Raw genomic sequence first — 11,726 nt, 5'->3', positions numbered from 1 at the left:
TTAGTGTGAAGCTTAGATAGGTTAAAGAGCTGACCTGATATCTGGCAGGAAGTATAGCTTGCTCCACAAGACCTGACAGCTGACCAAAGTTTAGTTAGGTCTGTGAACTGGCAACTGGCGGAAAGATCTGGTGGGTCAAGAGGCTAGCCAATAGACTGCAAGTTAGTAAGTGAAGGTAAGTCACTAGAGGAAGGAGTTCTGGTCAGGATGAGTCCAAGTTTGGACTTTAGGCGGTGGTCCAGTTTAGGTCCATTTTGAATCCATAAACTGAGACCTTGACTAGTTCTTGGCCCTTCTAATTATTATTGCTTATTATTATTGTGCTAACTTTATTTTGTAGGTTAGATGTTTTAGTGTTGGACTAACATATTTTGCAAGGTAAATGGAGCACAAAGTTCCTCAGGTGAACAATACTTAAGCATCTTCGGGAGCTTTGAAGGCGCCTTGAGTACTATTCATGGAAGGCACCTTCTATCAGATAAAATCAAACTTCATGAACAATAAGAGGTGAATTATTTGGGATTAGATTTTATGCATTAGAGGCGTCTTCAGTGCTATGGAAGGCGCCTTCCATGCGCAATAAAAAAGCATCTCGACGAAGGCTTCTCACACATCACTTCTACGATCTACTGCATGTCCATTTGAAGTTTCAGTTTCTCTAGCTTTCTGCTGTTGCTTCAAAGAAATCTTTCTACCATCGAGCTTCTTTTTTTTAGTCATCCGATCATCTCTGGCATACCAACAGCAACACACGAGCGACCCTAAAATGTTGGTAACTTTTAATAGTATTGTAATTTTCATACTACTACTTTAAAATGGAAGTATAGGATGTTACACTGTCCCTATCTTTGTATTCGATTACATCTTCTGGCCATTCTGAAAGAGGTGTTTAATGAATTATCCATCAATAGATCCATGGGACCTGGCTCTTGGAGTAGGAGTCGCCGAATGTTCCAAACCAAGTAAAATCGATCGAGTTTTTTTTTTGTTCTTTTCAGTTCAATCTTTCTGCTACAATTTATTTTGAATTTGTAAAATAACTTTGTTTTAAAAAAATACATGATTCACCGCTCCTCTCACGTGCTCATGATCAAATGGGAGTTATCAACGAGAGTTATCACTATTGACCATGAGTATTAGAGCCTAGTTAGCTCTAAATTGGTACAACCACCGATCGAGCAGGGGGATCATTGCTTTTTCAATTTTTCTGGTTTCTATCGCTTAATTATAACTGCAATAACTATACCTTTTTCCCACACTACTTACCTCAAGACCTAGTCTTGGTATACATTTTAAGTTTTCTTTTTCAATAAATTCATGGCTCAAACTGAGGGATCCAGCACAGTTCGCCGCCCCCACTTTTCAATGGAGATGACTTCCCCTACTAGAAGAGACAAATGGAAGTATACTTAAAGACTAACTTCAATTAGTGGTTTAGCATTACCAAAGGATACAAGGTGCTAGTCAACCACAACACTAGAATTCCAATGGACTCAGAAAATTAGAATTTGAAAATGAAGAAGAAAGCTCAAATTGACTCCAAGACCCTCAACACAATTCAATGTGGTCTGACGAAGGAGGAGCTGAACCGTGTCAGACCACCTGAGAACGCAAAGAAGTTGTGGGACAAGTTCTTAGAACTACACGAAGGGACCAGTGACGAACCAAATCCCACCAACTACCTAGCGCTGATGGCATACGAACCAGAATCAGAAAGTGAATCAAAAGACGAGTCTGAACCTGAATCAAGTCATGAGTCCATACTTGTTTCTATTTTAAGCAAAATGTTTTAATCTATTTTAATAAAAAAGTTTTTCAAAATAATTGCATGTTTACATAGGAAATTAACTATCTCAAAAAACAAACTAAATGAACTAAGTATAGAAAATAAAATACTTAACGAACAACTAAAATTAAGCTCAATGGCAGAGGAGTTGGGATTCAAGATGGAATCCCAACTCAAGTTGTAAAATTTAAGGAGGACAATTCCAGATTAAAAGGTGAAGTAGTTGAACTAGAACTTCTAGAAAAATTCATAACTAGATCCAAGTACTTTGATATGATACTTGGACCACAATGAGCTATGTACAATAAGTCTAGACTCGGATACAAGTCCAGCTCAACTAACAAAATCTTTATATCTCTAGTTACTCAAAATAAAAAACTAACTAAAGTTTGGGTTCCGAAAGTATGCCTAACGACGAAAGTAGAACTCAATCAATACTATGTGCCTAAAATAAAATACACTAGCCAAAACCAAATCAAAATAAACCAAATAACTCAACCTTAATCTCAAAAATTACACCTTTTAAACTAAATTCTAACCTAAAGAATCAAATAAAATCAAATAAATCAAAAACTAAACCTAAATTAAAATTAATCTAAACTCAAACAATACTCAAGTTTATTATAATTATAAAGTAAATCAACACAAACCTAAAACCTAAATCCAAAGTTCAATAATTCAAGGGGAGGCTCCAAATTAGTTGGCACATCCAAAATAATAATTTACCAGATTGGGTAATTAGGATTAGGCTAAATAGGGACAAAAGTTAACTTTACAAATAGTACTAGAGAAGTTTTGGATAATAGTAAGTTAAGGAAGCTCTATCTATGCATGTCTAGGAAGATATGACTTCAATTTGGTGCATTTGACTTAGAAGTGTAGGTATCCCAAGATAGTTTTGATGTGGTTAACTGAGTTAAGTTTGATGCCTTATGTCTAAGTGTGTAGGAACTTAGTAGCACAAGAAGTTAAGCAAAAGAAGTAGCTAGCGAGAATGATGGCACGGGAGAAAGTCGACGGGCCTAATGCGTTTGCAAAAAAAGGTGCTATCGAAGAGTATACTAGCGGATGAGAAGGAAGTGTGTGGCATTTTTCAAGGGATGAGAAAAAGCTGGAGCGGAAGCTTACTCAAAGAAAAGGCCAGAAAATGAGTTCGGGTGAGTCCTATTTCGAATGGCCGAAATCATCCAAGCGAACAAAGTCAGATCAGAGGAGAATCTAGACAGTCAATCTACTATTGACTGTTTGGACGTCTGGACCAAGTCCAGGCGCCCTAACAGTCCAGACGCCCGAACAGTCAGGGTGCTCAACCCCCCTAAGGCAGCTTAGGGGCTCCTCCTCGAAGACGACGCTAAGCGAGGGTGTCCAGGCTCCCGGACTAGGAAAAGTATATCTTGTTCGAACCATTGCCGCCGTGGATAAAATTTTATCCACGCCCAGGCACCTGGACCCTATTGAGGCTCTCGGAGCTGCTACGTTAGCAAATGGTTAGATTCAACCAACAAGCTATAAATAAAGACATGGTCTCAGTAGTTTAGATCATCACTTGTACACAAATTTATTTTCTTTTCTATTCTACTACTTTGTGAGCTATCAATGTTGTAAGAGACTACTCCACCCGAAGAAGAATTCTAGTGAACTTTTTATAGTTTTGGATTAGCAATCATTTGATTGCAAATCAAGTAAATTCTGTGTCTCTTTTCTTTTTCAATTAGTTTATTAATTCTTTTATATACAAGTGTTTCTTTAACTTAACTTAGTTTTAAAAGATCAAGAAAGGTTTAATTTTATTTTTAGGGCAATTCATCCCCTCTTGTCGGCCACACCTTCAAAGGGACCTTCAAGTTGAATTAACTGAAGCAACCTCTTACTAATCCTAAATAGTTAGATCAAAGATTTGTACTAAGTTCAGTGGGCAAGACTATTTAGAAAATTTCTAAGGCGTGGTTACTCTAATGATGTCGAGGTGACTCACCACAATTTAGACGTATATCTAAAAAATATCCACTTATTGAACCCAAAGCTAAAATTAAATCCAACACAAGTTAAACCAAAGCCTTAAATTCAACATAATTTATTTCACAAATTATAGGATTTCCTTAATTAAAAATAAATATCAGGTGAGATGAATAAGAAATAAATTAAAATTAAATTAAAATAAAAATTGAATTAAAAATTAAAATACAATTAAATGTGAAAATTCTTTAAAAATTTATTTTAACAATCTTATAAATATCCTTTTAAAAATTCTTTTTACAATCTTAAAAAAATCCTTTTAAAAAATATTTTTAAAATTCTTTTAAAAATAATTTTAAAATATCCTTATAAAATTCATTTAAAATATTTTAAAAATTCTTTTAAATATCATTTTAAAAATATTTTAAAAAATCCTTTTTAAATATTCTTTATAAAAACATTTTAAAAATCTTTTAAAAAACTCTTTTAAAAATCATTTTAAAATTTCTTTTAAACATCATTTTTTATATCATTTTAAAAATTCTTTAAAAAATTATTTTTAAAATCTTTTAAAAATTATTTTAAACATCTTTAAAAATTATTTTAAAAATCTTTTAAAAATTATTTTAAAAACTATTTTTAATCCTTTAAACTAATTGAAAATTCAATTGAATTAATACCGTAATTTAACCTAATTCAAATCAATGAAATTATCAATCAATTAACTTAAATCTTAATTAATAAAAACATTAGTAACCACTTCGGAAATTTAATTTTATTCACTTGTATCTTAGGCTAATCTTCCAAAAATATTTATTGACTAATTTAAACAATTAGGTAGTGCTCCTTGATAACCATAGGAGTGCGTTTGGTTCAAATTATCATGTATAACCTTAGTTATGTGATTATCAAGTAATCACATAACCAAGATTATGAGGAATAAAATATAACCAAATGTAGTTTGGTTCAACTTAGATAATACAACAAAAATTTGTTTATTTGAAGATTTTGATGAATAACCTAATTTAATATTTTACTATAGTATCCTTAGTTACAAAATTAACCATATATTATTATTATTATTATTATAAACTCTATGTTTTTTTATTTTGTCCTTTTTAAGTTTTTCTTTATTTTTACGTGTTTTTTATTATTTTTTTATTTCTTTTCATTTTTTTATTTTTTTTATTTTTTATTTTTTTATTATTTTAAAGTTTTTTAATTTTTTTATGGTTTTTATTTTAATTTTTATTTTTTTAATGTTTTTTTCTATTTTTTTCTATTTTTTTTAGTTATTATTTTTTATGGGTTTTTTAATTTTTTTTATGTTTTCCCCATTTTTTAATTATTTTTTAAATTTTTAATGTTTTTTCTTTTTTTAAAATTTTTTTTAATGTTTTTTACAATTTTTTAAGTTCTTTATTTTATTTTTTATATTTTTTATTCTTTTCTATATATTTTTCTTTTTATCACATTTTTCTCTTATTCGAGGGTATTTTGGGTAAAAAAATTCGTTAACCCTGGAATCAAGAAAAACCTCAATTTTCTGAGGTTTTCCGATTCTGAGTTGCATGCCCCTTTTTCTAACGTGTCGGCCATGGAACATTACTCGGGAATCATCGATTACCTAAACCAAATAGGATTTTTGTTGATAATTTTGGATGGATAACTAAAATTATTAAGGATAACTCCAACCAAACACACCCTAGGTATCAAGTTAAGAGAGAGTATCAATTTAAGGGGATGATGATTTGTATGATCAACTTAATTATTTTAAAATTTATTTTAAAAAATCCTTTGTAAACTTTGTTTGAAAAATGGTTAAAAATACTTTACAAAAGAAATTGATTTAAAAAAGTCCTTTCTTTGAAAAATTTACTTTTTAAACTTCTTTTCAAAACTTTCTAGAAATATATATATTTTTTTAAATGTCTATTTCGAAAACTGAAACTAAAAGTATTTTGAAAAATACTTTAAAAACTACTTTGGTTGAAAATGTGTTACAATAATAATTTAAAAAATCTTTTGAAAAGTATTTTATCACTTTAAAACTTATTTTGAAAAATTATTTTACTTAATCTTTGTGAAAAATATTTTGCAAAATGCTTTCAGTACTTACTTTGTAAAAATTCTTATAATTTTTAAAATATCTATTTTGAAAAATAAAATATAAGTGTTTTGAAAGTTGCTTCATAATACTTTGAAAAATACTTTGATAGATGTTTTTAAAATACTTTGAAAAGTTTTTGAAAAATTTTAAAAAACTCTTGCAAAAGTTATCCTTTTACTTTGAAAATTAATTTTGGCAAGCCTTTTTAATTAGTTTGTTTGAATGATATTTTGAAAATATTTTCAAACTTATTTTTCTTATCCCGTTAGTTTAAAATGTTTTACAATATTCGTGTAACATCTTGTTTTTTTTTTTTTTTGAAAAATCTATATTGCAAAATGATTCCTAAACTTCTTTCATACTTTAAGCTTTGCAAAATGACTTGTTTTAGCAAATTAAAAAGTTTGAAACCTTTTTTAAAAAGTTTAAAAATTTCTTTCAAAATACTTTAGAAATTTTTTATTAACTCCTTCCTCAAAAAAAAAACCTGCACATTTTTGCAATTACATTGAAAGTTTTATACTTACTAAAGTTTTATTATAATTTTCATAATTTGCTACATTTATCTGTATTTTTTTTATGAATGTCAAAGGGGGAGGATAAAGGTTAAGTAAAAAAAAGATAAACTAAATCTTGAAGATTTTAACCTTGAAATGATTAAGAGAATAAAATAGAAATTGAAATTACTTAATTTTAAGTTATCTTGAAACATGTAATTACTATTTCATGTTTGCATATCTTTTCCTAACTTTACCTAGGTTGTTATTGCATCAAAAAAGAGGAGATTATTGGTGCAATTTGCACTAACGGTCTAACTCAGGTTTTGATTAATGACAAATGAGTTAAGTTAGGTATTATATGATCTAATACATTTACCGAGCATGCAGGGATTGATGAGTCTAGGGACCTGACTCCAAGATGAAATCCAATTAAGTTTGAGGACCCAATAGTTGGTGTGAAGCCCAGATAGGTCAAAGAGCCGACTTGATATCCAGCAAGAAGTCCGGCTGGGTCTGCGAGGCCTGATAGCTGGATGAAGTTCAGTTGAGTTTGCGAACCTGACAACTAGCGGGAATACCTGGTGGGTCGAGAGACTAGTCAATAGACTACAAGTTGATAAGCGAAGGTAAGTCACTGAAGGAGAGAATTCCAGTAAGGATGAGTCCAAGTTTGGACTTTAGGCACTGGTCCAGTTTAGATATATTTTGGATTCTTAAACTGAAACATTGACTAATTCCTGGTCCTAGAAAGATAGGAACTAATTATTACTACTTATTATTATTGTACTAACTTAGTTTTGCAGGTTAGATGTTTTAGTGTTAGACTAACACATTTTACAGAGCAAATGGAGCACAAAGTGTCTCAAATGAACAATACCTGAGGCGCCTTAGAGAGCTTTAAAGGCGCCTTTGGGAGCTTTAAAGGCGCCTTGAGTACTATTCATGGAAGGCACCTTTCGTCGGATAAAATAAGACTTCGTCAACGATAAGAGGTGAATTGTTCGGGATTAGATTTTATGCATTCGAGGCGCCTTTAGTGCTATGGAAGGTGACTTCCATAGCTCAATAAAAGAGCATCTGAATTAAGGCTTCTCACGTATCACTTCTATGATCTACTACGCATCTATTTGAAGTTCTTATTGCTCTAGCTTTCTGTTGCTGCTTCAAAAAAGTCTTTCTACCACCGAGCTACTTTTCCAAGTCATTCAATCATCTTTGACAAACCGACAGCAACACATGAGTGCGCCCTAAATTTTTGGTAACTTTTAATAGTGTTGCAATTTTCATACTATTGCTTTAAAAGGGAAGTGTAAGTTGTTACACTGTACCTATATTTGTATTCAATTACCTCTTCCGACGGTTCCGGAAGAGCCGTTTAGTGAATTACTCATTGATAAGTCTACGAGACCTAGATCTTGGAGTAGGATTCATCTCCGAACCAAATAAAACTAACCAAATTTTTTTTTTGTGTTTTTTCAGTTTAATATTTCTGCTATAATTTTATTTTAAATTTGTAAAAATATCTCCATTTTCAAAAAACACGAGATTCACCACCCCCCTCCCCCCGCACACACACACATGCTCACGATCCAACAGCTTCCTCTCGGGTCTTATATGGAAACACATGCTCGAAGAACGAGATATTTTTTGATTCTATTATCGAGTTCTTATATATATTCGGTATTTGTAACTCATACACAAAGAACTGATACACACTATTATTTTGTGCATATTCAATAAATATTTAATCAATAATTTTTGGCCTTATCTTAATCTTTTTTGGATCAAATACTAAAACTTTGGCAAGACACCCCCACATTTATAAATATTTGTAGGGCGGTTGTCTTCCATTTAACAACTCATAAGAGCTCTTATCTATTTTCTTTCAGGGTACATTATTTAAAAGGTAATTAGTTGTTAATACGATTTCCCCTCACATGAACTCTAGTAGTTCAGAACTTAATAGAAGGACATTCATCATTTCCTTTAGATTGTGGTTCTTTCGCTTAACAACACCATTTTGCTGAGGGGTATAAGAAGCTATTGTTTTATGTTTAATCCCATGTTCAACATATAACTCAACGAACAATGATACATATTTACAGTCTCGATCACTTCGAGCCACCTTAATCTTTTTGTTAAATTGATTTTCAACATCATGCATGTAGAGAGTGACTATACAAAAAAAAGAGGTGCGGCTGCACTCTCTTTTTGTTAAGTTCTTTTGTAAAGTCTCGTTCATACTGGAGTTTCTTTCCTCTTCCTTTCCACTTTTTTTTCATTCCCATTTCTAACACTCGTTTGGAGGAAGACAAACAAAGCGTCAACCATATTGCTATTATATAGTTGCCAAATGTAAAGGAAGGTAATGAATCAACAATTGTGACTAAGTTTAGTTTTATTTGTGAGAAAGTAATGTCGATCATTGTGTTCAATTCGTTCTCGCAGGTAACTCAATGACTTATGATGATGTATCAGAGTCGAAATCAATCACAGTCTGAGGATTCTTGTCTGCTTAATACTGATAGAGGAGTAGGTGAGTTCCTTCTCGTCTTCCTCACTGATCATGTACACACTGCATTCTTATGCAATTATTCCTTACGTTCATTTATTAACACATTACCTGATTACAGAGTTTAGTTGAAATCTATGCATTTCTTCATTTCTTTCTTAATTTTTTTGAAATCAAAGATCATGATGGAGGAGTTATACTGATTAAGGGTGTGATCTTTGTGCAAGGTACGACGACAACAACTGCAACAAATAATTTCTCTGATGGAAACAAACTGGGAGAAGGGGGATTTGGTGTTGTTTACAAGGTAAGAAGAATTCCAGTATCCCAAAAAGGGGTCAATCTTTTAAACCAACAAATATGAAATAAATAGTTCGTTTTGTCAGGGTCAATTGGAAGATGGACAAAGGATTGCGGTAAAGAAATTGTCCAGAAACTCCTCACAAGGTCCAAATGAGTTCCAAAATGAACTCTTGATAATAGCCAAGTTACAACATAGAAACCTTGTTCGTCTTTTGGGTTGTTGTATCGAAGGCACTGACAGGCTTATTGTTCTTGAATACATGGAAAATAAGAGCTTAGATGCCTAAGTAGGTTTTCCATAATGAGTTAATTATTCCATCACCTCTTAAATGGTTAGATATTTTTCTTCATTTGGATAGCTAATGTTATGAAATTGACTTCATAAAGCAAAAAGTTCCTTGCTAAATTGGCAAAAATGTCTTGAGATTATAATTGGGATTTCTCGAGGTCTTTTATACCTTCATCAAGACTCTATCTTGAAAGCCATTCACCGTGATCTTAAGCCAAGTAATATCCTCTTGGAAGATATGATTCCAAAGATTTCAAATTTTGAAGGAGATACAGCTCTTGCAGATGGAACCACTAGACCAATTGGAATATTGTAAGTTAATTCAAGCTAAGGTTACTTGTGCTAAAAAATAAAGTAGGAGATAAATAATTCAAGAATAACCATTATATTATTGAATTTTATCTTCTATCTTTCTTTTACAATCAAATAAAAGTCTTCTATCACTTTCTAAATGAAATAAACCTAATGTTTAAGTTCTTAATACAATGTATATATGGCACCTGAGTACTTATCGTGTGAATATTTCTCATATAAATCAGATATATTTTGTTTTGATATGATAGTGCTAGAAATCGTAACAGACAAGAGTAATAAAACATTCACCCAAACAAATTCAGGTTTAAACCTTTTACAACATATAAACTTAACTTGAAAATATGATACCTTTTACCATCATAAATTGTTAGTGATGCGGTGATAAAGAGGGGTCCATCCTGTGGGGGATAGCTACTACGATGAAAGTCAAAGTCAAGGCGGGCAATGCTCAAATATCATCGGCTGATCGGGCAGCAGGTCAACACTCAGATATCATCGGCTGGTCGGGTGATCAAGTCAACGCTCATATTTCTTATGTTTGTTGAGCGATCATGTCTCGACCGGGGGGAGAAGGTTTCAATCCGATCCTGCCTTTGACACAGAGAGGTGTCAAATGATCAACGCTCAAAAGAGTTTTGGATGCAAGACAGGAGGAAACGATATGTAGATGTCGGGCCGAGCAGCTACCCTGCTCTAGCAGGCAGCAGGACTCAACATTAGCACAGTGGAGCTCCGGCCGAGCGGACGTGACGTAAGCACAGTGGAATTCTGACCAAGTGGACACAACACATGAAACAAAGTCCCGACCGAGTGGGAAGTACACAGGAACAGCAAAAACCCAGTCGAGCGACTATCTGACTCGGCCTAGCAACTACCTCACTGTGTTATCTCTCGAAATCCTTTAGGGAGTTAGTGTCGCTGACACCAAGCATGGCCAACCAGAAGATCGTACGACGGAAGCTTCCACTGTCACATCAGAGATATGCTCGGCCTATTAAGGAACTGTGTCAGAGACACTTTATTGACAAGTTTTTTCACGGAAAACTTGGGGAAGCATACTCACCTTGGGGAGTGTGCACGCACGCTACAAGAGCTCTATATAAAGGGGGGGTCCAAGCATTGACAGAGATACGCAAAACACACTACTCGTGCTACTGTTCATTCTTGTTGTTGCTCCTCCTTCTACATCATCACCGGTGACTGACTTGAGCGTCGGAGGGTCAACGTTAAGGACCCCTTCCCTGCCTCGGCACTGACGTTATCTGTGTTGCAGGGCGGAGCAGAATCCCTAGCTTTCCATCTCCTCGACTTTCAGATCGGATCATATTTGGCGCCGTCTGTGGGAACTTAACCTGCATCCGAGTTGAGAAAATGGAGGGCGTTGGACGACTCACCACCGACGCTCACCAAAGAGGAGTTTGACATGCTTGTGCAAGCCCAAGCGGTGAAGATGTTCGAGTAGTGACAACAGTAGGCACTAGCCGATCAGCAAGTGCAGCAGCCGGCGATGTCGGCAGTAGGAGGGCAAGTGGGATTAGAAGACCGACCGGAACAAGTTTCCATATGGAGGCAAAATAGAGGGCCGACCAGCACACAGGGTGAAGCGCCGCCCGCGCCCATCCCCTTTCATCGCACCTTGTTCCAAACCCCTTCAGAAATAGCTCAAGCGAACTAGGAAAGAGGTCATTTTCTGATGACACTCCCGTTCGGGATGCGTAAAAAGGAAAGGCGCCTAGAAGTCACGCTTCACCAGAGCGGATCAATCTGCAGTTCTCTCAAGTGATCTTGTGTGACCCTTTACTCAGGCACTATACCCTATTGGCGATCGGGGAATACAATGGAACGATCGATCCAGATGATCATCTGGATAAGTTTGATAATGTGGTCATGCTGCACCAGTACACAGATAGGGTGAAGTGCCCAGTCTTTCTCACTACTCTCTCCGGCTCCGTACA

The 11,726-nt window shown here is 34.0% G+C and overlaps 1 protein-coding gene across 1 annotated transcript; it reads left to right on the top strand.

Annotated features, from left to right (window-relative positions):
* The first annotated feature begins 1,514 nt into the window (after window positions 1-1,514).
* Window positions 1,515-9,454, top strand: LOC121972585 (G-type lectin S-receptor-like serine/threonine-protein kinase At1g61420). The gene is made up of 4 exons (XM_042524237.1): window positions 1,515-1,766; window positions 8,831-8,920; window positions 8,986-9,171; window positions 9,251-9,454. Exons 1-4 carry the CDS (start codon window positions 1,515-1,517, stop codon window positions 9,452-9,454), a joined length of 732 nt encoding a protein of 243 aa, XP_042380171.1.
* The last annotated feature ends 2,272 nt before the right edge of the window (window positions 9,455-11,726 follow it).

The sequence above is a fragment of the Zingiber officinale genome, chromosome 4A (assembly GCF_018446385.1).
Source record: "Zingiber officinale cultivar Zhangliang chromosome 4A, Zo_v1.1, whole genome shotgun sequence".
In the NCBI taxonomy this organism is placed as follows: Eukaryota; Viridiplantae; Streptophyta; class Magnoliopsida; order Zingiberales; family Zingiberaceae; genus Zingiber; species Zingiber officinale.
Note: the sequence above shows the minus strand (reverse complement) of the source record. Positions and strands in the feature narration are given on the sequence as shown.